General features: G+C 44.3%; 2 protein-coding genes and 1 pseudogene across 2 annotated transcripts; 2 read left to right on the top strand and 1 right to left on the bottom strand.

Moving 5' to 3' along the window:
• Positions 1-237: 237 nt before the first annotated feature.
• Positions 238-7,154, top strand: pofut1 (protein O-fucosyltransferase 1). Its single transcript, XM_064922108.1, has 7 exons — positions 238-401; positions 609-730; positions 887-1,069; positions 1,820-1,932; positions 2,167-2,359; positions 2,509-2,751; positions 4,317-7,154. The coding sequence occupies exons 1-7, from the start codon at positions 263-265 to the stop codon at positions 4,509-4,511; spliced, it is 1,188 nt and encodes a 395-aa protein (XP_064778180.1). The 5' UTR covers positions 238-262; the 3' UTR covers positions 4,512-7,154.
• A 564-nt stretch (positions 7,155-7,718) lies between these two features.
• Positions 7,719-17,117, top strand: LOC135503918 (kinesin-like protein KIF3B). The gene is made up of 9 exons (XM_064922106.1): positions 7,719-7,825; positions 9,790-11,311; positions 11,774-11,875; positions 12,019-12,141; positions 12,337-12,455; positions 12,843-12,959; positions 13,184-13,289; positions 14,145-14,353; positions 14,605-17,117. The coding sequence occupies exons 2-9, from the start codon at positions 9,884-9,886 to the stop codon at positions 14,708-14,710; spliced, it is 2,310 nt and encodes a 769-aa protein (XP_064778178.1). The 5' UTR covers positions 7,719-7,825; positions 9,790-9,883; the 3' UTR covers positions 14,711-17,117.
• A 42-nt stretch (positions 17,118-17,159) lies between these two features.
• Positions 17,160-23,714, bottom strand: LOC135503919 (protein-L-isoaspartate O-methyltransferase domain-containing protein 2-like; annotated as a pseudogene).
• Positions 23,715-26,024: the final 2,310 nt, after the last annotated feature.

Below are 26,024 nucleotides of genomic sequence, written 5' to 3'. Positions count from 1 at the left end.
TATTATTTTCTCTCTCTCTCTCTCCCTCGCTCTCTCTCTCTCCCAACCCCTTCACTTTTCTCAAACACATGTCTAAAAATTCAATGAAATAGATTTATGTCTAAATACCATCCATTTTCCAAGATCATATGAAGTTCCAATTCCAAATTCATTGGAGGTTTCAGAGTGATGTAGCAGACCCGCGTATACAAGCGGAAGCAGCACCTCGGGGGTTAAACGTTTTTCAACATCCAATGCATTCTGGGATGTAGCATGAAACACAATGGCGGCGAAACTCAATCATTTGCAACTTTTTGTGGTTTATTATTCGCTTACAGCAATATTGCTACAAATTAGTCTAACGTGTGCTACAGAGTTAACGTGGGACGACAATGGCTACATTTTATATTGTCCTTGCATGGGTAATTTGATCAACTTTAATCGGAAGCATTGTAACGTTAGATACTCTGGTGCCCTTGATGTCTGATGTGTAACCAGCCCGGCTTTGTTTTCCTTACAGTTAATTTATTAACGCAGGTGTTATGTATTTATCTATCTATATTTGTATTTTCCAAATATAAATGTAGTGTTTAAAGTTCGTTGCTAATGGGACCAATTTCGTTACTCAGGTCGATTTGGAAACCAAGCCGACCACTTTCTGGGTTCTTTGGCATTCGCAAAAATCCTGAATCGCACACTGGCAGTTCCCCCCTTCATAGTGTACCGGCACCACGCGCCACCATACTCAAATGTAAGTGTATGAATCATGTTTCCTGGTGTTGATCTCACCAGTCCCTTTTTTTAAATCCACGAAGTGAACAAGAGCACACTTTGGGAGAAAGGACAGAGAATTGTGATGCAGCGATGATCACATCTCACACTCACAGCTGTGTCTCCCTTTCAACAGGTACATGTCCCCTACAGTGAGTTCTTCCAGCTGGAAGCCCTGACCCACTACCACCGTGTGGTAAGCCTGGAGGATTTCATGGAGCAGCTTGCCCCAACACACTGGCCTAAGGGACAGAGGGCAGCCTACTGCTTTGAGTCAGCTGCCCAGAGGAGTGTGGACAAGAAGTCCTGCCCCATGAAGGTGAGTGTTGTGATTGAGGTTCAGAGAGTCGGAGATAACTGAGCCAGTTGCTCAGATATTGAGCCTGGTTAGTGAAAGAAGAAAAAAAAACGTTGAAACTGGTCAGGAAAGATTATATAAAAGCCAGGTCCTGGAAGAGAGGCCATAGCTTTGGCTCTATTGTCCTGGAAGAGAGGCCATAGCTTTGGCTCTATTGTCCTGGAAGAGAGGCCATAGCTTTGGCTCTATTGTCCTTGCTTTGGCTCTATTGTCCTGGAAGAGAGGCCATAGCTTTGGCTCTATTGTCCTGGAAGAGAGGCCATAGCTTTGGCTCTATTGTCCTGGAAGAGAGGCCATAGCTTTGGCTCTATTGTTCTGGAAGAGAGGCCATAGCTTTGGCTCTATTGTCCTGGAAGAGAGGCCATAGCTTTGGCTCTATTGTTCTGGAAGAGAGGCCATAGCTTTGGCTCTATTGTCCTGGAAGAGAGGCCATAGCTTTGGCTCTATTGTCTTTTTATATAGTTAAATGACTTATAAGAATTTAATTTATTTTTGTGTTGTTAATGTTAATGAAAAGAATGCCATGGCAGAGCAGGACACTGCCCCCTGCTGGAATGTTACTATAACTGTATTTTACATTAAAATCTCTTCCATATCATCTATTTCTCATGTTTACCACCTTAGTGGTGAAAAATCATAAGATCTAGTATAAATGTTATGTCAAGCCTTGCTCATGGGGATTTGTGAACCATTACATGCTGTCATTATCAGGACGGGAATCCTTTTGGTCCGTTTTGGGACCACGTAGGAGTGGAGTTTGACAGGTCTGTCCTGTTTGACGGCTTGTCCTTCAGTTCCTACCACCAACCTCATTGGCTCAACAAGTAAGTGTTTTACTGTGAGTGAAACATAAGCATGTTTTTTTTGTTGCTCAACTTACTGGTGATATAACAGAATAATTACACCTCGTATTACCATAACCAATCTTTTACATTAAGTAGTTTTACAGGGACGGTGCCCATTAATGAACATCACTGTAGAAGTGCAAGTTTTAGCCAGCCACCTAATTTTCATCTGCAGTCCCAAATTCCTTGCCTCTGTGGTTGTTCCCTGTGCAGGTTCCCTCCGTCAGAGCACCCTGTCCTGGCCCTGCCTGGTGCCCCGGCCCAGTTCCCTGTCATAGAGGAATATGTGGGTCTACAGCGGTATGTCGTTTGGACGGAGAGGATGGTGCAGGAGGGACAGGAACACATTGCTGCTCTGCTGCCCAGGCCATTCGTGGCCATACATCTGAGGATCGGCTCTGATTGGGTGAGCTGGGAACACACACATACACACATGGATAGAGACACACACACACACATAGTCGACAGAATAAAATAACATTTTCAATACTTTTTTTGGCTGCCCAGACCCATTCTGTTTCCCTGTTGTATTCCCTGATTTAATTGTCCTTGTAGGTTAATGCCTGTAAGCTGCTCCAGAGTGGGGATACTGGGCCTCACTTCATGGCCTCTCCTCAGTGTGTGGGTTATAACCGTCACACCGCTCTGCCCCTCACCATGACCATGTGCCTCCCTGACCTGGCTGAGATCCGCCGGGCCCTCAAGCTCTGGGTCAAGAAAACCTCTGCCCGTTCTGTTTACATCGCCACAGACTCAGAGTCCCACCTCGCTGAGATCCAAAAACTCTTCAAGGATAAGGTGAGCTTTGTTTGATTTATTGATTTTATTTGTCAGTTTTATATATATATATATGCGTGCGTGCGCACATACATGCATACACACATACATGCATACACACATACATGCATACACACGTGCATGCATACACACATGCATACACACATGCATGCATACACGCATGCATACACACATGCATGCATACACACATGCATGCATACACACATGCATCATGCATACACACATGCATGCATACTTGCACACATACATGCATATATATATACATACATGCATACATACATGCATACATACATGCTTGCATACATACATGCTTGCATGCATGCATACATATATACATACATGCATACATATATACATACATGCATATATATATATATACATACATGCTTGCATACATACATGCTTGCATACAGACATGCATACATACATGATTTTATACATGCATGCCTAATACATGCATAATACATGCATACGTACATACATACATACATACATACATACATACATACATACATACATACATTCGGAAAGTATTCAGACTGCTAGACTTTTCCACATTTTGTTATGTTACAGCCTTATTCTAAAATGGATTAAATAAAATATGTTCGGTGTGCCAATACAGAATGGTGTGCCAATACAGAATGGTGTGCCAATACAGAATGGTGTGCCAATACAGAATGGTGTGCCAAGCTTGTAGCATCATACCCAAGAAGACTCGAGGCTGTAATCACTGCCAAAGGTGCTTCAACAAAGTACTGAGTAAAGGGTCTAAATATTTACAGCACCAGTCAAAGGTTTGGACTCACCTCCTCATTCAAGGGTTTTTCTTTATTTTTACCATTTTCTACATTGTAGACTATTAGTCAAGACATCTAAACTATCCAATTTGTAAGTCGCTCTGGATAAGAGCGTCTGCTAAATGACTTAAATGTAAATGTAAATGTAAATGAAATAACACATGGAATCATGTAACCAAAAGTGTTATACAAATCAAAATATATTTGAGGTTTTTCAAAGTAGGCACCCTTTGCCTTGATGACAGCTTTGCACACTCTTGGCATTCTCTCAACTAACTTCATGAGGTAGTCACCTGGAATGCATTTCAATTAACATGTATGTAAATGTAATATTTCAGTATTTTTTTAATTTTTTTATGTGCAAAAAAACCCAACAGTTTTTGCTTTGTCAATATGGGTTATTGTGTGTAGATAAACTATGTAATCAATTTTAGAATAAGGCTGTAACGTAACTGGAAAAAGTCAAGGCGTCTGAGTACTTTCCAAATGCACTCAGTACATCTGGTGTTACACTGTTGGTAAACATGCTTTGTTTGTCTACTGCATGTTCAGTGTGTCGTCTGTTTGTCTACTGCATGTTCAGTGTATCGTCTGTTTGTCTACTGCATGTTCAGTGTATCGTCTGTTTGTATACTGCATGTTCAGTGTATCTTCTGTTTGTATACTGCATGTTCAGTGTGTCGTCTGTTTGTCTACTGCATGTTCAGTGTGTCGTCTGTTTTTATACTGCATGTTCAGTGTATCATCTGTTTGTCTCTCCATGCCCAGGTGAAGGTGGTGAGCCTCAAGCCGGACTCTGCCCAGTTGGACCTGTACATCCTAAGCCAAGCTGACCACTTCGTTGGGAATTGTGTGTCCTCGTTCTCTGCTTTTGTCAAACGAGACCGAGATGTCCATTCCCGTCCGTCGTCTTTCTTCGGAATGGACCACGCTGGAAAAATGTACAAGAAACAAGAGCTGTGAAGATTTTCCGTTTCTGGGTAGTCCATTCTGAAGAAAGATGACAAATGGCTTTTCAATCTTGGGTGAGGACTTGGACAGTGCATTGTGGGAATGTGATCTACTCCATCCTCATATTACACAGTGGTGTAGTAATACTTTTTTAGGGGGGGGGACTCAGATCGCCGTTCGCTGTGAATAAAGTAACGCTTTCAATGTATGTTTCCTGCAAAAGGTAGGTAAAAAAATAACAAAGTTGTGTAAGCTGTGTTTACTTGGGTTTAGCCTCTAGCGGCAGTGTAGCCTAGTGGTTAGAGCGTTGGACTAGTAACCGAAAGGTTGCAAGTTCAAATCCCCGAGCTGACAAGGTACAAAATCTGTCGTTCTGCCCCTGAACAGGCAGTTAACCCACTGTTCCTAGGCCGTCATTGAAAATAAGAATTTGTTCTTAACTGATTTGCCTAGTAAAATAAAGGTAAAATAAAAATAGTACAACCACTGCTATTAAACAATCAGTTACACTATTACATAACTCTTCAGAACATCAAGAGGGCGTTCAATTTCCACAATACTTTCTATAGCCACAGCTACATATGTCTCAATTTGCATAGCAGCCAAGTTAGCAGAAGCTCAGATCATCCTGTTGAACCCTGGGTGGGTAAGACTTCCGGTGTCATGTCCCTGTCTGATCATGTGCTCCAGCTCTTACGTGTTGCTCTCCCTCCCTCCTATCCTTCTTTAATACGATGTAAAGGCGACCTGGTGGATGAGGGTGGGAAATAACCCTCAGGAGTGCAGTAACTGATCCTGCAGATACTAATTATAAATGGGAGGTTGACAGTCCTCCTACATTTTTCTAATTTACGTATGTAAATGATTACTGTATCAGCTTTTGTAATCGGTTTCTGATATTTTTGAAGAGTTGTACCTGCTAGCTAGTTGTGTTATTGCTCTGTGATGAAAAATGACTGGGAACATGACATTTATGCAAATTAACCCTAAAATGTGATGACTGAGCTTCCTCTGTTAGATAAATGGAGAAGATTCATGCTTCACTGGTGAATACATGTCTGTAGCCTTGAATGAAACCAGTTAATGCACATTCTCGCTTTTGACATGTTCAATTTTCAATGCATTTCTTTGAATAACATTTTCCAAAGTTATATTGACCCAATTTTGTAAGAGACATTTGCTCCCTATTTATTATGATTGGTCTTCAGCTGTTACCTAGGAACATGTTGCTAGGCTACTCCATACAGTAGCAGGACAAAGACACTGATTGGCTGTGATGTCAATATCTTAGGGTGAACATTCCAGGAGTAGTTGCGTCATACCCAAGAAGACTCAAGGCTGTAATCACTGTCAAAGGTGCTTCAACAAAGTACTGAGTAAAGGGTCTAAATACTTACAGCACCAGTCAAAGGTTTGGACTCACCTACTCATTCAAGGGTTTTTCCATATTTTTACCATTTTCTACATTGTAGAATAATAGTGAAGACATCAAAACTATGAAATAACACATATGGAATCATGTAGTAACCAAAAAAGTGTTTATACAAATCGAATAGATTTTATTTCATATTCTTTGAAGTAGCCACCCTTTGCCTTGATGACAGCTTTGCACACTCTTGACATTCTCTCATCCAGCTTCATAAGGTAGTCGTCTGGAATGTGTTTCAATGAACAGGTGTGCCTTGTTAAAAGTTAATTTGTGGAGTTTATTTTGTTCTTCATGCTTTTGAGACAATCAGTTGTGTTGTAACAAGGTAGGGGTAGTATACAGAATATAGCCATATTTGGTAAAATACCAAGTCCATATTGTGGCAAAAACAGCTCAAATAAGCAAAGAGAAATGACAGTCCATCATTACTTTAAGACATGGTCAGTCAATCCATAAAATATCAAGAACTTTTAAAGTTTCTTCAAGTACAGTCGCAAAAACCATCAAGCGCTGTAATGAAACTGGCTCTCATGAGGACTGCCACGGGAAAGGAAGACCCAGCGTTACCTCTGCTGAAGAGGATAAGTTCATTAGAGTTACCAGCCTCTGAAATTACAGCCCAAATAAATGCTTTACAGAGTTTAAGTAACAGACACATCTCAACATCAACTGTTCACAAGAGACTGCGTGAATCAGGCCTTAATTATTGAATTGCTGTAAAGAAACCACTACTAAAGGACACAAATAAGAATAGACTTACTTGGGCGAAGAAACACGAGCAATGGACATTAGACTGGTGGAAATCTGTCCTTTAGTCTGATGAGTCCAAATTTGAGATCTTTGGTTCCAATCGCCGTATCTTTGTGAGACGCAGAGTAGGTGAACGGATGTGAAGCATGGAGGAGGAGGTGTGATGGTGACACTGATTTATTTAGAATTCAAGGCACACTTAACCAGCATGGCTACCACAGCATTCTGTAGCGATATGCCATCCCATCTGGTTTGCGCTTAGTGGGACTATCATTTGTTTTTCAACAGGTCAATGACCCAGCAAGATGGCGCTGACAGAGATGGTTGCCTCACTTTGAGTCCTTAGGAAACTATGCAGTATTTTTTTTAAATGTATTACACTGTCGGAACTATAAGCACAAGCATTTCGCTACACTCACATTAACATCTGTTAACCATTTGTATGTGACCAATAAAATTTGATCTGATTTGACACACCTCCAGGCTGTGTAAGGGCTTTTTGACCAAGAAGGAGAGTGATGGAGTTCTGCACCAGATGACCTGGCCTCCACAATCACTCAACCTCAACCCAGTTGAGATGTGTTGGGCCGCAGAGTGAAGGAAAAGCAACTTGCAAGTGTTCAACATATGTGGGAACTTCTTCAAGACTGTTGGAAAAGCATTCCAGGCAAAGCTGGTTGAGAGAATGCCAAGAGTGTGCAAAGCTGACATCAAGGCAAAGGGTGGCTACTTTGAGGAATCTCAAATATAAAATATATTTTGATTTGTATAACACTTTTTTTGGTTACTACATGATTCCATATGTGTTATTTCACAGTTTTTATGCCTTTACTATTATTCTACAATGTAGAAAATTGTTTTACAAAAAAAAAAAAAAAATTGAATGAGTCGGTGTGTCCAAACTTTTGACTGGTACTGTATATATTTCTTATTTACACCGCATTATTTCATTTTGGGGATCTTCATTATCCACCCGCACAGTAGGTGGCAGAATGCACGTATAATTGTTGTGAATGCCATTATACCTAAGAAGAAGAAGATTGGCTGTGACGTTGAACGCATCTTTCCATTCCATCCGGGATAGTTTTCTGGGATGCGGTTGACGGCTGCGGTAATGGCTGACTGGATGGAAGTACTGGATTAAATGGTAACTAGCTGAGAACGTTTACTTTTGTCACGGATGTTGCCGTTTTAATAATATCCGGGAAAAAAATGAGTTTCACCAGAATTGTGTGCTTGTTCTTGTAAACTGAATAAGGAGACGCCTCCATCATCCAAAATACACCGAACTTGTCCTCTGAGGATGGCTGTGTTTTTTTTGCGGTTGCTAGGCCGTCTGATGGGTTGCTGTCCCGGGTCTTTGTAAACCAGCCGGGTAACTAAATCTAACATCGTGTTGAGTGACGTGAACATATTTATCCAGTTTGCTTGCTGTGTTCTCGTCAATATTGCTAATTGTCACAATTAGCAAACCGAAAACCTGTAACCATTGATTTTTAATTTGCATCAATCAACTAACGTTAGCTAACTCGCTAGAGTAACACTGGAAATAGCATCAGGTCTGTTTCGTCGCTATCGCTAGACCGTACTGACTGATAAATAGCTAGCTGGCCAAAGAACGTGACATTTTTAGTTAAGTTAGTAGCCCATACATTTACAACGTTTTGCTGCCGAAATGGCCTAGCCTCGCTATATATACGAAAGTATGTGGACACCCCTTCAAATGACTGTATTCGTCTATTTCAGCCACACCCGTCGCTGACATGTGTGTTCAAATAGAGCACACAGCCATGCAATTTCCATAGACAAACATTGGCAGTAGAATGGCCATACTGAAGAGCTCAGTGACATTCAACGTTGCACTGTTATAGGATGCCACCTTTCCAACAAGTCAGTAAATCAATGATTGGTCTGCAAGAGCTGCCCTGGTCAACTGTAAGTGCTGTTATTGTGAGCTGTAAACGTCTAGGAGAGACAACGCCTCAGCCGCTAAGTGGTAGGCCACACAAGCTCACAGAACGGGAGTACTGAGAGCATAGCAACACTCACTACCGAGTTCCAAACGACCTCTGGAAGCAATGTCGGCGCAATAACTGTTCGTCGGGAGTTTCATGAAATGGGTTTCCGTGGCTGAGCAGCCATACACAAGCCCAAGATCACCATATGCGATGCCAAGTGTCGGCTGGAGTGGTGTAAAGTTGAATGACGCTTCACCATCTGGCATTCCGACGGATAAATCTGGGTGTCTGGCGAATGCCAGAAGAATGCTACCTGCCCAAATGCATAGTGCCAACTGTAAAGTTTGGTGGAGGAGGAATAATGGTCTGGGGCTGTTTTTCATGGTTCAGTCCCCTTAGTTCCAGTGAAGGGATATCTTAACTTTACAGCATACAATGACATTCTAGATGATTCTGTGCTTCCAACTTTGTAGCAACAGTTTGGCGAAGGCCCTTTCCTGTTTCAGCATGATAATGCCCCCCTGCACAAAGCAAGGTCCATACAGAAAATGGTTTGTTGAGATCGGTGTGGAAGAACTTGACTGGCCTACACAGAGCCTTGACCTCAACCCCATCGAACACATTTGGGATGAATTGGAACGCCAACTGCAAACCAGGCCTAATCGCCCAACGTCAGTGCCCGACCTCACTAATGCTCTTGTGGCTGAATGGAAGCAAGTCCCCGCAGCAATATACCAACATCTATTGGAAAGCCTTCCCAGAAGAGTGGAGGCTATTATAGCAGCAAAGGGGGGACCAACTCCATATTTATGCCCATGATTTTGGAAGGAGATGTTTGATGAGGTGTCCACACACTTTTGGTCATGCAGCTAGGTAACTTTAATTCTATGTCTCAGATGACGGCTCAGCTAGTTTACCAGCAGTATCTTTGATCTTGTGCTCTGTCGTTAACCTAGGTAGCTAGTCTTGTTAATGTTAGCTTGCTAGCTAGCTGCTACAGTATCTAACACCACTGTAGCCAGTAAGCTAGTTTGAGGCACAGTGCACAAACTAAGGTCTTTATAACCACAAAAGAAAACATTAACAGTAACTAAACGTGTTGGGAATAGCTATTTGAACATCAGCATATGATCATTTCTTTCTCTTTTTACAGGTTCTGATGCTGGCGGGTCTGACATTGTGAACTCAGACTTGTACAGTACTTGAAGGACATAGACACAAGGCCAGTTTGTCTGAGAATCCTCACGATGTCTAAGACCAGAGAGTCGGTCAAGGTGGTGGTTCGCTGTCGACCCATGAATGAGAAGGAGCGTGCAGCCAACTTTGAGAGGGTGGTGCAGGTGGATGTGAAGCTGGGCCAGGTGGCCGTGCGAAACCCCCGGGGGGCTGCAGCCCACGAACACCCCAAGGTCTTTACATTTGACTCAGTGTACGACTGGAACTCCAAACAGGTGGATCTCTATGATGAAACCTTCAGGCCCCTGGTAGACTCCGTTTTGCTTGGTTTCAATGGGACCATATTTGCATACGGCCAGACGGGTACAGGAAAGACCTACACTATGGAGGGGGTGCGCAATGACCCAGAGAGAAGGGGTGTAATCCCCAATTCCTTTGAGCACGTCTTCACACACATCTCCCGCTCCCAGAACCAGCAGTACCTGGTGAGGGCCTCGTACCTGGAGATCTACCAAGAGGAGATCAGGGACCTGCTGTCCAAGGACCAGTCCCGTCGGCTGGAGCTGAAAGAGAGGCCAGACACCGGTGTATACGTCAAGGACCTGTCCTCCTTCGTCACTAAGAGTGTACGAGAAATAGAGCACGTGATGAACGTGGGGAACCAGAACCGCTCGGTGGGCTCCACCAATATGAACGAGCACAGTTCCCGTTCACATGCCATTTTTCTTATTACCGTTGAGTGCAGCGAGCTGGGCGTCGACGGAGAGAACCACATTCGAGTGGGCAAACTGAACCTGGTGGACCTGGCTGGCAGTGAGAGGCAGACCAAGACAGGAGCCCAAGGAGAGCGTCTGAAGGAAGCCACCAAGATCAACCTATCGCTGTCAGCCTTGGGGAATGTCATCTCTGCCCTGGTGGATGGCAGGAGCACCCACATCCCCTACCGCGACTCCAAGCTCACCCGCCTGCTACAGGACTCCCTGGGGGGCAATGCCCGCACAGTCATGGTGGCTAACATCGGACCAGCATCTTACAACGTGGAGGAGACACTGACCACGTTACGCTACTCAAACCGAGCCAAGAACATCAAGAACAAGCCCCGCGTCAACGAGGACCCTAAAGATGCTCTGCTCAGGGAGTTCCAGGAAGAGATTGCTCGACTCAAAGAACAGTTAGAGAAACGCTCGGGGAAGAAGAAGAAGAAGAGGAGGAGGAAGGGGGTTGGAGAAGCTGGGGATGAACTCGAAGAGGACACTGAGGATGGAGAGACGACGGAGGAGGAGGAGGAGGAGGTTGATGGTGTAGAACCAGCTGATAAAGTGGGTGCAGATTATTGGCGTGTACAGCAGGAGAAGTTGGAGAGGGAGAGGAAGGCCATCATGGAGGATCACAGCCTGGTGGCGGAGGAGAAACAGAGGCTGCTAAAGGAGAAGGAGAGGAAGATGGACGCCCTCAAGAAGGAGCAGGAGGCAGGCGAGATGCTGACTGCCAAAGTCAAGGTGAGGAGACTACGTTGTCGTCCTTTTTCATGGTCTTTTACCCAAACCATTTTTTTGTTGTTTCATTCTACCTGTTTCCCCCTCACATCTCATGATTGTGTTTCCCCCTCATGATTGTGTTTCCCCTCACGCCTCGTGTTTCCCCCTCATGATTGTTTCCCCCTCACGCCTCATTGTGTTTCCCCCTCATGATTGTTTCCCCCTCACGCCTCATTGTGTTTCCCCCTCATGATTGTGTTTCCCCCTCACGCCTCATTGTGTTTCCCCCTCATGATTGTTTCCCCCTCACGCCTCATTGTGTTTCCCCCTCATGATTGTTTCCCCCTCACGCCTCATTGTGTTTCCCCCTCATGATTGTGTTTCCCCCTCATCATTGTTTCCCCCTCACGCCTCATGATTGTGTTTCCCCTCACGCCTCATGATTGTTTCCCCCTCACGCCTCATGATTGTGTCTTCTCCCAGGCGATGGAGAGTAAGCTTCTGATGGGAGGGAAGAACATAGTGGACCACACCAATGAGCAACAAAGGATCCTGGAACAGAAGAGACAGGAAATCGCTGAGCAGGTAATGTTTATGTTTAGACATTCTATTGAGTGTTTATTTCTCTATCTAATAGTATTGATTTGCCGACACAAACATTTGACTAATTTGTGTGATTTACACAGCCCTGCCCTTGTTACCGTGACGCTCTGTGTGTTTGTGTGCAGAAACGCAGAGAGAGGGAGATGAAACAGCAGGTGGAGAATCGTGACGAGGAGACCCTGGAGTTGAAGGAGACATACAGCTCTCTACAACAGGAAGTAGACATCAAGACCAAGAAGCTGAAAAAGGTAGGACATTAGAAAACCATAACAAACGACTGTATATGATTCCTTAGAAAGCTGTCCTTTACGGTGTCAGTTTAGCTTACAAAAAGTTCAAAGGAAATTGTGCATAACTTTTTCCTTGTAAATGTGTTTGCTGCACTGAATCGAGGTGTTTTTGTCTCTTCTCTTTGCCTCACGACCCTGTTTTTCTCTCCTCAGCTGTTTGCGAAGCTGCAGGCAGTGAAAAGTGAAATCCATGAGGTCCAGGAGCTGCACAGTAAGGAGAGACAGGAGCTGGAGCAGACCCAGAACGAGTTGACCAGGGAGCTCAAACTCAAGTATGGAGCCGCTCGGCCGCACCTCACATTTCTCACACGCAGGAAAAAGAAAACAAAAATCAATATAGTGTATTTTGGTTGTTGCCCCGCTCTGACGAGGAGTGCATGTGCCCTGTTTTTACTTCTGAGTCATTTAGCAGACGATCTTATCCAGAGAGACTTAGTTCGCTCGGTGAGACACCCACACATCAGTCATACTAAGTGCATTGTTCCTCTAACGTAGCTATCAGAGCTAGTTATTGATTGGTCCAGATTAGGAGACTGCTGTAGTTCCCTCATCCCCCATGACTGCCTAGACGACCTCTTATCAATGATAGTACCCTCAAGCTGTTAGAGGTCCCCCTTCAAGCTGCACTGCAGAACTGACCTTGTTGTTCTGTCTGCCAGGCATCTCATCATTGAGAACTTCATCCCCATGGAGGAGAAGAATAAGATTGTGAACAGGGCGTTCTTCGACGAGGAGGACGACCACTGGAAGATGCGTCCCATCACCCGCATAGAGGAGTATATTCACATTTATTTAGACATACAAACATGCTGAAAACCATCCTGAATACAAACACAGGGTTTGGAAGAAGTGGTTGGTAAATCCCTCGTGTGTGTGTGTGTGTGTGTGTGTGTGTGTGTGTGTGTGTGTGTGTGTGTGTGTGTGTGTGTGTGTGTGTGTGTGTAGGTACACACACAGATTGTCTTCTTAATAACTCTCTGTGTCTGTCTGTCTCACACAGTGACCAGCGGATGATGACCAGGCCAGTGTCAGCGGTGGGCTACAGAAGACCCCTGAGTCAGCACGCCCGTACCTCCATGGTGATGAAGGCTGACGTCAGATACAAGGTATGATGTTCTGTCCTCTCTCCTCGGTGAAGGTGACTTAGTCCTTGTCCTCTGGGCAGTAACAGTCTCCTGACCTCTCCTTCCTCTCTGTCTCTTCCCCAGGCTGAGAATCTCCTGATGCTGGAGATGGACCTGCCTGACTCTCTTCCCCAGGCTGAGAATCTCCTGATGCTGGAGATGGACCTGCCTGACCTCTCCTTCCTCCTCTCTCCCCAGGCTGAGAATCTCCTGATGCTGGAGATGGACCTGTCTCTCCCCCAGGCTGAGAATCTCCTGATGCTGGAGATGGACCTGCCCTCTCCTCTCTCTCTTCCCCCAGGCTGAGAATCTCCTGATGCTGGAGATGGACCTCCCCAGGCTGAGAACCTCTCCTTGACCCTCTTCTGTCTCTCCCCCAGGCTGAGAATCTCCTGATGCTGGAGATGGACCTGCCTGACCTCTCCTTCCTCTCTGTCTCTCCCCCAGGCTGAGAATCTCCTGATGCTGGAGATGGACCTGCCTGACCTCTCCTTCCTCTCTGTCTCTCCCCCAGGCTGAGAATCTCCTGATGCTGGAGATGGACCTGCCTGACCTCTCCTTCCTCTCTCTCTTCCCCAGGCTGAGAATCTCCTGATGCTGGAGATGGACCTGCCTGACCTCTCCTTCTCTCTCTCTTCCCCAGGCTGAGAATCTCCTGATGCTGGAGATGGACCTGCCTGACCTGATGCTGGAGATCCTCCTTCTCTCTCTCTTCCCCAGGCTGAGAATCTCCTGATGCTGGAGATGGACCTGCCTGACCTCTCCTTCCTCTCTCTCTCCCCCAGGCTGAGAATCTCCTGATGCTGGAGATGGACCTGGACTCTTCCTCTTCCCTAGGCTGAGAATCTCCTGATGCTGGAGATGGACCTTCCCGCTCGGACCACTAAGGAGTACGAGGGGCCGGTCATAGCGCCCATGGTAGCAGCGGCGTTGGAGGATGCTCTGCGGGAAGAGGATGAGATTCAGGTGGACGCCTCCGGGTTCCACAGCAGCCTCGGACCCACCCAGACCACCAGCACTGGGGCCGGAAGGAAACCAAAATCTGGGTAAGGGTCTGTCCCGTTCTGTACAAATCAGCACTGGGTTTTTTCAGTAGGGAGTGTTTCTGCCTGTTTTGTGTCACAGATCAAATTGTATTAGTCACATGCACATGGTTAGCAGATGTTAAAGCCTGTAGCAAAATGCTACACTCAATACCACAGGATTGTAAAGCAATAATCATGATTTAAAAACTGTTTCCACATCAACCTTCTCCCCCTCCCCCCAAAAAAAATATTGATCTTCCTATCTCCTCCAGCCGACCTAAAACGGGTAAGAAGACTGTCACCCCCACCTCTCCATACAGCCCCTCCAGCCCAGGACATCCTTTATACCCACAATCCCGTGGGCTGGTGCCCAAGTGATCATCCCACACCTTTCTGTTTTGGGACCCAAAGACTGCTTTTTGTTTTGTTTTTCTGCTGAGTCTTGCAGACTGATTTGCAGAGAAAGTAAAGGACACTCAGATTCAAGCTCATTTTATTTTACCTGAGAACGTAGCTGTTTATGTTTGCGTTTTTTTTTAAAGAGATTTGTTACAATCTTACCATCCCAAATGGTTTCTGGACCAATACTTTTCTGAGCTGTACGTTTCCTCCTGGGCCCCTCCCAGGTCTGCAGTATGATGGGACATGGGGGGCTGACAGCTGATGGGGCACATGACAGCTGTTACATGTCATTGACATGCTGTGTGTTTCTGTGCTGCATGTCTGTTCAGAAGTGGTTGTGCTTCCTACTTTAGGTTTACAATGGAATGCTGTTATCCAGGAGGTCTGTCTGAGCTTCGTCTGTTGCCCTAGTTAAGTGTCTGTACTGTCTGTACTGCATGGAGAAGTGTACAGGCCGGAGGGTGAAGCACACTACAACACGTTTCTGTCGCGCGGTGGGGACCGGTTGCTGCTGGAATCACTAGATGCTGTTCTTTCTGGCACACATGGAGGATGAGGCGACGACAGGGGGAGGATAGTGGGGAACTAGAGGTCAACACAAACCAAATCTATCAGGGTTCCAAGGTGCCTTTATATTCTCCTACAGGGACAGGCTAAAGGAGAGGATGGAGGGGTTGTATCGTTTGCCCAGCCTCATCGTTATCAACCTCCTGTCTGGCTGTGTTCCTTGGAATCAACCGATTTCTTGTACTTGAGAGAGATTGGAGGGGTTGAATGGAGTTGAAGGTTGGGGCTAATAACTAATGTAAAACATACTTGTCCGTAAGACATTTTATCAGTTAACAAGAGCAGGCTGAAATACTGTACAACAACAAAAAAAAAAAAGCAGCTCTTCTACCTACTGTATCAGAGGTCTCCATCAAAATGAAATCGACTTGGTGTGGAAAATGAAGGTAGCTTTCCGTGTATGTTTTGCAATAATATGCAGTCTTATTTCACACGGTTGAAACCTGCACGGTGTGACTACTGTCCCCACCTCCTGTCACTGTGAGGGCTGTGCTGCCGCTTGCTGCTGCTGCTACTACTGGGTTCTACTACCCTGTGACATAGTATATACAAATATATATAGACAGCAACATGTCCATAGATTATCCTGCGGCACCTTTTCAGTTGTAGAAATGATACAAAGTAAATGGGTCTCAATATTTGAAGAAGTTAACTTATTACCACGTTTCATTTTTTTATAGACAAGTGTAGATTGAAGTTTTATTTTTGGATTTGTATAATTTCAACTTTATGTACACCATTTTGTTTCATTGGTTTATACTTTTTGTTTTAGTCTGACACATTTAATAAATAAATGGCTTTAGTTCCAATCTTTAGGTTAACTTTAAAATATAAATTTAAGGTTGGCTCAACTGCAATGTTTTATATGCGTTCTCTTAATGTGATGTTCACTCAGATTGTGTGTGTGAAAGCATATGTTGGGACATGTGTACACAGAGTATAGCAAACATTAGGAACACTTATTGGGTTGCAGACATCTCTCCCCTTTGCCCTCAGAACAGCCTCAATTCGTCGGGACATGAACTCTACGAGGTGTTGAAAGCGTTCCGCAGGGATGCTTCCAACAGTTGTGTCAAAGTTGGCTGGATGTCCTTTGGGTGGTGGACCATTCTTGATACACACAAACTTGTGTGAAACCCAGCAGCGTTGCAGTTCTTGATACACACGGGAAACTGTTGTGAAACCCAGCAGCGTTGCAGTTCTTGATACACACGGGAAACTGTTGTGAAACCCAGCAGCGTTGCAGTTCTTGATACAAAGCGGTGTGCCTGCCACCTACTACAACACCCAGGTCAAAGGCTATTGTCTTGACCATCCATCCATGTTTCAAGGTTTAAAAATCCTTTTAACCTGTCTCCTCCCCTTCATCTACACTGAGTGAAATGGATTTAACAGCGTTCAGCTGGTCAGTCTCATCGAAAGAGCAGGTGTTCCTAATGGTTTTGTACACTGTGTACATTTGCCATGAGTCTTTATACAATGGTTAGCCCCTGATATAAATTACTTCTCTGATCTTATGAAAGCTAACAATTACACTACATATTGCATGATTTTAGAAAATTCTTACCAATTGTCACCAAGCCATAGAATTTGGTAAATGTGAATGTTCAATTTGCTTGATAATCCCTAAATTTTACCGCACCACACCCAGACTCCATGTATCTGTGTAGAAGACGTTTGACCGAGATGAATCTCCGATATTGTTTTAGCCAAGTTAGAGTGTGCTGGTGCACTACAATCTGGTGCTGACTGGGAAGGCAGAAGTCCTCTTTTTCCTTGTACATTTCTTTTATTAAAGACTTAATTACAAATTGTTCCATGTGAATCTGGTGTTTAAATCACTAAAGTGCTATATACATTCTCAACTTTGCATAAAGGATTTTATTAACAGCATTCAATAGTACAGCTCAAATTCCAAAACATCCTTACAAAACTGCTGAAGTACAACACATACATTCACAAAATGATAACCTTTGACAGAACAAAAAAAAAAGCAACATTCAAAGAAACCAAAGGAATGGTTCCACAGCACAGAATAAAAGGCAGATTGGGAAAGATTTAAAGCCTTTCATCTACCACAATATTGAAAATGAACATTATAAAACTCAAGACGTTGTACTGTTACACAGTCGGACAACCAAAGCGATCTGCCTGGCCAAGTCACTATAAAGATTTATCGATAATTTGATCAATGAGAAAGCATTATCTTTCCAAATGTTCTATTAAAAAAGGACAAATCAGAATAGTTTTTAACTAGAATGGAAGTTTCATGCGACATACTGTAGGTTTGGCACTGAAGGGTGAAAGTTTTGGAGTCGAGACGAAAAAGGGTAAAACACCCAGTCTAACTTAAGGAATATCTGTAGCGATTAAGATCTAAAAAAAAATTATATTTTAGTCCGTTTTTAATTTTCCTGTTGCATTACAAACCAAATACTACACACAAAACAATGTCCCATGTGTCGATGAACACCACAAAACTCCACTTCAAATGTATATTAACAAAACAAATAGTTTTGAATGACAGGAGAAGAGATAAGCAATCCTTCTCACATCAACAAAATTAATTGGCATCAACCAGTAAAAAATAAAAAAAATTCATGCTGTTTTCGACCAATAGGAAAACAACTAGTATGTAGGGGAATAAACATGATCCTTTCACTATTGATTATGAAGTAAACCAAATGAACATATTTAGATAAACGTACATGCCAGGAATAGAGTCAATTTCACCTTTATCCAATAAATTCAGAAGCTAATGCAATTCAACTAAATTTAAATCCACCTATGAATCAAATTTAAGATGACATTTCTCCCCCGAATTGACAATTAAAAATGTCCCAACACGGACGAGCTCGAAAATATTCATAGGACCTCTTGGAAAATAAATCTACTAAACATAAAAAGATAATTTGAGCTTTTGAATCTGGAAATGAGCAGAATCAGTCATAACAATTGAAGCATTGCCAACCTTAGTCTCATGATCATGTTGAATCTGAAATATCTTCTGGACTAAATCATATCATAGTGTCGACGACAGTTATTCTCTGGAATGCTGACTCAAAAACACACCTAGTCTTCACTGCCAGTCTACCAAGGTCAACCTGCTAACAGAATAGAGTCAACCAATAGCATCACTTTAGTTATATGTCTCTAAACCACACTCATCATAATGTAGGTCAACAGTTGCAGACATACCACGTGTTCAACAGGCACCTCTACCAGCTCCACACCCACACGTGTTCAACAGGCACCTCTACCAGCTCCACACCCACACGTGTTCAACAGGCACCTCTACTCAGCCACACGTCTTCAACAGGCACCTCTACCAGCTCCACTCAGCCACACGTCTTCAACAGGCACCTCTACCAGCTCCACTCAGCCACACGTCTTCAACAGGCACCTCTACCAGCTCCACACCCACACGTGTTCAACAGGCACCTCTACCAGCTCCACTCAGCCACACGTCTTCAACAGGCACCTCTACCAGCTCCACGCCACACGTCTTCAACAGGCACCTCTACCAGCTCCACACCACACGTCTTCAACAGGCACCTCTACCAGCTCCACTCAGCCACACCAGATCAGACCAATGTTAGGATGTGCAATATCAAAAACAAAATGGCCTCACTGTGGAATCCTACCTGATACTCATTGTGCAAGAAGCTCTGTTGATTTACAGAGTTCCAACTCCACACAAACAGCTCCCCTGAACAGATCTAGGATGTTATGGGGATTTGGGGGGGGGGTCTAATAGGGAAAATCCCAGCTGTGTGGTCTCAAATCCCTGTCCACTATGCCAAACAAAGTCTCTCTGGCTTCTGGACACGACTGAAATGACAAACTATTTCTCCTCCGGCTCGGACGCTATGCCATTTATGAAGCACAAGGCTCTAAAGCAATATCCAGTGGTTTACCTTTGTTTAAGACCTGAACCAACATGCTGGAACCTGTGGCTGCATGTAACGTCCAATGAGAAGTCTTCCAACAAGATAAGACACCACCATATGTCCAGGGCTCAATCACAGCACAGAATGATAGATCACAAACTCACACCCACCCAACTCTCTGAGTTCAAATGGATCTGTTTGGCTGTCAGAGAAAGCTATCTGTGCCATTGAGAACGCTAAGCTACAGATTCCCAGGGAGCCTTTCTATCACAGAGGTGAAACTCTTACCATTACACTGGTCAAGTATGTATGCTTCTTACACATACAGAAAAGGCATTGAGTAAGAAAAACAGAGCGAGAGAGAGAGGATGATGTAGAGGACAAGAGGGATACAGACCCAGTCAGTGAGTCAGTAACAGGGGGCCTGTTGCCCTGCCTAGAAGAATGGTAGGGGTCAGGGGTTGTAGATGCCCAAGGCTGGTTGCTTGGTTGTTTTCTGCTGTTAGTTCTATCTGTGGAGAAATCATTTCTCCCGGTAGTACAGCAGGTACATCTTCAGAGGCTCCGGGAGGGGCAGACAGAGAATCCTCTCTCTCAAGATGTTTATAGGTGGCTCTGCCCGGAGTAGCTCCCCTGTCTCCCTCTCTGCTTCCTCCTCTTCTTCCTCCTCCTCCGCAGCCTCCTCTCCCGCTCCCCGGGTTGCCCTTCCCTGCTCCTCTTCCTTCTGGCCCCCGCGGTTATTGTTGTTGTCCAGGGGGTTGGAGGTAGGGAGGGCACTGCTCAGTAACACAGAGTTGCAGTGGCGCCGATGAATGCGCCGGCGTTTAAAGCGCGGGCCGTACTTGTGGAGCCCACTGACCCCCAGGCCCCTGCCTCCTCCAAAAGAGCCCCGGCCCCGTGGCTGACCCCCCCCGTTGTCCGTGGTCACTCTCAGGGTGTGGCGGATGGCTATACGAGCCAGCTCTTGCAGCGTCCGCACCTCAAACATGGCTGCTCCGTGGGTCACCAGAGAGATGATCGAAAGGAAAGGACACAGAGAATAATGGGAAAGTTAGAAAACGGTTAACGTGAGTATTGTTTCCATGGTGACAAAAAGTTATTTTGGGAGTTTTCTATCCTCACTCAACTCTTAAAAAAAGGTACGAAAAGACCACTAGAATGGCCGAGTGTCTGCCAGCCGAGAGTACTTAGCACCTCTAAACAGTGCCGGTAGAAATGTGCATATCCATTCTACATGCAGAAATGGGCGACATGACGGCTGTCAACAAACTGATGAGGCACTCACGTAGTGGCGCGGTCTTTGATGTTTTGATGTTACTGGTGTAATCTTTGGGGAGCACCAGGGGAGCGAAGGACACAGCAATGATCTTTTTGGTCTCCCAGCTGCTCTGGCCTGTACGCGTGATCTTGGTTAGCTAGAAAGGGGAAAACAAGAGGTTATGAGTGCACAACAAGAGGTTATAACTGCACAACAAGAGGTTATAAGGGCAAAACAAGAGGGTACATTAGAGCAGTGGTTCTCAAACTGTGCCCCTTCACAAATTGTTTCAAAAAATAATAAAAACATGTTTGTTTTTTTAAAGGAACTCAGCCCGGCTTTCAATTTACCGTTGAAAGTTGTAATAGTAGAATGCACAAGGTGACATTTTGTAGTTGGGTATTACATCATCAGTTCCTCTTGTCATGTCAGTCATTACAGACCATTAGAGAAATGTCCAGATCAACGAGCCCATGTCAGCCGTTTCATTTTTTAGCCCTTAAATGTTGTTGTAATGTTTGAGTCACTTGGATATCACCACATGAATACACATTAGACATGGTCAAATGTATAGAATTGGAAGACAATGGGATTTAAACCTGAAACTTCTCTCTACCAACAAGAGGGGTGTGAACAGTTTGTGTCATGAACAGTGCTTGTGCCTGTAGAATTAAATGTGTGTGTGTGTGTGGGGGGGGGGCTAGATTAGAGTACATCCTTGTTGTGTAAGGGTCAGATAATAGTACTCATTTAACATGTATGCATTTCAGTGTGTGTTCGTGTTTATACACACCTTCTCCTCTAGGGGCAGTACCAGAATACCCCCCACCTTCAGCAGGTTCATCATGTATTCTTCATGGTCTCTCTGCACCCCCGCCCCACAATACACCCTGTCATACTGCCTGCACTCAGAGGGGATCTCCAGGCAGTTCCCCGCCACAAAGGAAGGCTCGCAGAACTCAAACCTAAAAAACACACAAATACAGCATAAACAAAGAGACAGAAAATGCATATGCAGGCTACACATGAAGTCACCGATGTCGACAGACAGACAAGACTGCTCTGGATGGGGAAGGAAATCAGAGGTAAAGTGTCTTACTTGTCAAAGCTTTCGCTGGTTTTGATGAAGTAGTCTAGCTTCTGGTAGGCATACTCAATCACATCAGCATATAACTCCACCCCATGGTTCACACCAAATGGACCTGGAACCAGGATAACAACAGAACAACTATGTGAGCTTTGTAAAATCCACAATGAATTTTAATAAAGAAAATACACTTTTCCAATCAGCTGTCCTGCTGATTTCCCCATTTCCAGTCCCAATAAGGCCCAGAGTGGTTGTACCATCTGCTACAGTAACTCACCCAGTATGAGGCCCAGAGTGGTTGTACCGTCTGCTACAGTAACTCACCCAGTATGAGGCCCAGAGTGGTTGTACCATCTGCTACAGTAACTCACCCAGTATGAGGCCCAGAGTGGTTGTACCATCTGCTACAGTAACTCACCCAGTATGAGGCCCAGAGTGGTTGTACCATCTGCTACAGTAACTCACCCAGTATGAGGCCCAGAGTGGTTGTACCATCTGCTACAGTAACTCACCCAGTATGAGGCCCAGAGTGGTTGTACCATCTGCTACAGTAACTCACCCAGTATGAGGCCCAGAGTGGTAACTGTACCATCTGCTACAGTAACTCACCCAGTATGAGGCCCAGACCATCTGGTTGTAGGCCCATCTGCTACAGTAACTCACCCAGTATGAGGCCTAGAGTGGTTGTACCATCTGCTACAGTAACTCACCCAGTATGAGGCCCAGAGTGGTTGTACCATCTGTAACTCACCCAGTAATCTGCTACAGTAACTCACCCAGTATGAGGCCCAGAGTGGTTCTCACCCAGTATGAGGCCCAGAGTGGTTGTACCATCTGCTACAGTCACCCAGTATGAGGCCCAGTACCATCCCAGTAACCATCTGCTACAGTAACTCACCCAGTATGCTGAGTGGGTACCCCCAGTAACTCACCCAGTATGAGGCCCCACTGCCCAGGTATGAGTGGAAGGACAGGCCAGGGGTGCAGGTCCAGGGCCTCCATCACCTCAGAGTAGATACAGGGGGCTGATAGGTGGATGTTGCCGTGCCTCCAGGCCAGGTCCTTGTAGGCGCTGTCACGGTACTCCTCCAGGTAGTAGTCGGCCCGGTCGATGGCCCTGAAGGCCCGCTCCACCAGGTCCGAACGGATGTAGTGTGCCTCCTTCAGGTTGTCAATCAACTCGTCATTATCCTCCCCAGCGCTCACAGCTCCTCCCATCTTAGCTGGAGAGAAGGGTAACTTCTGGGCCTTTATCTGAAGAAGAGAAATGTTTAAGTTATCTGCAATTTAATTCAAAAGTGTCTCTTGCATTGCGACCACTAACTAAATAAAAACTTCAACAAAACCACCTCCATGTCATATCTTGTACATTTCAGATTAAACCAGCCATACCTTTTTGCATTTGAATGACCAATACTGAAAGAGCTACCTAAAAAGTCTTCCTCAACACATTAGGTGTGATCGCTGTACCTGTGGCTTGCCCCTGTGAACGACGCCAATGGGGAGATGATAGGACTTACCAGCCAAATGTTTACTGGGCCTGCCGTGTCATAAAGCAATAGAGAAGAAAGGAGCTTGATGATGCCTGGTTTAATGCCCAAGAGACATTGTGTTTGATTGCCAAATGACTCATGCAAGCACAATAAATAAAGTGTGAAATGTAGGAGAACATTTTCCTCGATGGTAATAACTATTTCAGAATAACGTTAGGTACGAATTTTTCAGATATGAAAAAAAAAAAAACACGACCATAGGATGGCGCTGTAGAACCTGACGGACCTGTACCTTGGGTTAAGAGAAAAGTCCTACCCAATCCGACTCTGACCAGAATATATCAATAACATATGCGCGAACCCATGTCATTTAAATGGCTTAGTTACCATCTACATAGTTTAAAAAAAAATGGTTGTCACATTGGAAATCTGAAAAAAGACAAACAGGCAACAACAATCGTAATCTGAGTCTTCCACGCACGCAGACAGCAAAACAAAGATTCGGTACAAGGCAAGGACGACAGACAATACACATACAGGCACCAAAATAACTGTAGTATATAATTACCTACTATTTGATAATCAATTGTTACGTTTTAAAATGCCAATTGCTGCTATTGATTTGTTCGTCTCCAGGCTTTTGTTCGGAACCGCTCACACAGTGTGCACCGCTAGCTACACGTAAACGTTCAACCAGCCGACGTACTTACGTCACACGTACTTTATGTAAATCCGACACATTTTTACTTAAAATTTTTTATTTTTGCAATCGAATAAACGTTCTAATTGGTTATTGATTAATACCATTTCTGAAAATAATTGGCCTAAACATAAAATAGTAATTAAACAAGCACAATGCTAAAGTGAATGTGATAGAGAATAACTTTCTTTTTCCAGAAGGAACTTCAGTATATTGTAGGGCTATCAATATTTCAGAAACTAAAGATAATAAGACCAGGTATGCAACTATATAATGACTATTTTAGCATTACAGTAATGTACTGTAAAATACATATGACTGTATAGTATTGCATAAACATTTGTGACTCTAAGCCATCCATTTACTGCACCGCATTGAATGAATGAGGTTGGTTATCATGCTGTACTACATTTTGTACATTGTTTACAGCTCCTATGCTGAACACATACTGTGTTTGAATTCTGTACAGAGTGGAAAGGCAAAGACATCATGGGTGATGAGGACGCTTGTTTACAGATGTACAAGAGACTGCAATTATAAATATGGTTTTGGCCAACAATGCAATTAGGATTCGAGAGATAAGAGAGCATATCTTGAATAATGACACCATATTTAACAACATCAATGCTGTAAGCCTGTCGACCACACAACACATCCTCCAACGGCACCGAGTGACGATGAAACAACTTTACAAGGTGCCATTTGAGAGAAACTCTGACAGAGTCAAGAATATGCGAAATGACTTTGTAGAGGTATGTATGCAACACTACTTCCAGTACTTCAGACATACCATATTTACTCATCTGTATATCCTTTTGTCTGTTACAGAGAGTATTGGAACTGGATGCCCATGTAATTCGCCATGAATTTATTTATGTGGATGAGGTTGGCTTCAACCTCACCAAAACCAGGCGCCGCGGAAGAAATGTAATAGGACAGAGGGCAATTACCAATGTCCATGGACAGCGTGGGGGTAATATAACTATGTGTGCTGCCATCACTCAAAACGGGGTCCTCCATCACAACGCCACACTGGGTCCGTACAACACCGGCCATATGCTCACTTTTCTGGATGCAATTTACACAATGCTTGTTTAGTTTAGTTTATTTTTATTTTTACAGGGACAGTGCACATTAATCAACGTTTCAGTAAAAGTGCCGGTTTTAGCCAGCCGGCTAATTTTCCACCGCAGTCCCTGGGCAGGTTATTAAAAACAATTACAATATAAACAATAGCAACATAGAACAAGCAAGACGTAGCATACAGACAGAGCAACATAGAACAAAAAGCAGCAAGACAAAATTCATAAATGCAACAAAGTGTTTACACACCTCACAAGCTACAGACAACAACAATGTCCCTGATCCAGATCAGAAGCCTGCTAGATTTGTGGTTTTATGGGACAATGTTAGTTTTCACCGGGCTGTTCTGGTCCAAAACTGGTTTGCCACCCATCCACAATTTGTAGTTTTGTACCTACCCCCATATTCACCTTTTCTAAATCCCATAGAGGAATTCTTCTCAGCCTGGCGCTGGAAAGTGTATGATCGCCAACCCTATGCCCGCATGCCGCTTCTCCAGGCAATGGAGGACATGTGGGGACATAGAGGTTGGATACGCCATGCTAGGAGATACTTCCCTCAATGTTTGGCAAAAGAAAACTAATCTTGTGATGTGGATGAAGTATTGTGGCCAGACACAGGCCAGAGAAGCGATGAAGCGTAAGCTTAGCACTGGTGGGTTGAGCTGGGATGTTGACATTAAACTAGGTTTAGGGTTGAGCTGGGATGTTGACATTAAACTAGGGTTAGGGGTGAGCTGGGATTTGGACATTAAATTAGGTTTAGGATTAGGGTTGAGTTGGGATGTGGACATTAAACTAGGTTTAGGGTTGAGCTGGGATGTTGACATTAAACTAGGTTTAGAGTTGAGCTGGGATGTTGACATTAAACTAGGGTTAGGGTTGAGCTGGGATGTTGACATTAAACTAGGGTTAGGGTTGAGCTGGGATGTTGACATTGTATTTATTAGAGAGGGGTAAAGAAAGATTTTGTTCGGGCGCCAGGCAGGTATTAACCATGCCGAAAGGAAAAGAGTAGAATAGAGAGAGTACCACTACCAGACCCACACACATCAGCAGAAGAGACTGCCTAGAGTGTAGCCTGTTTACAAGATAGCCAGTGGAGAGAAAAGAGAATACACACCATATAAAACCCACATCACAGCACAGGGGTAACCCCAACAAGAATACCTCATACAATAATACTAATACTAATAATGGCAGAGCAATTAAA

Source organism: Oncorhynchus masou, chromosome 18 (assembly GCF_036934945.1).
Source record: "Oncorhynchus masou masou isolate Uvic2021 chromosome 18, UVic_Omas_1.1, whole genome shotgun sequence".
In the NCBI taxonomy this organism is placed as follows: domain Eukaryota; kingdom Metazoa; phylum Chordata; class Actinopteri; order Salmoniformes; family Salmonidae; genus Oncorhynchus; species Oncorhynchus masou.
Note: the sequence above shows the minus strand (reverse complement) of the source record. Positions and strands in the feature narration are given on the sequence as shown.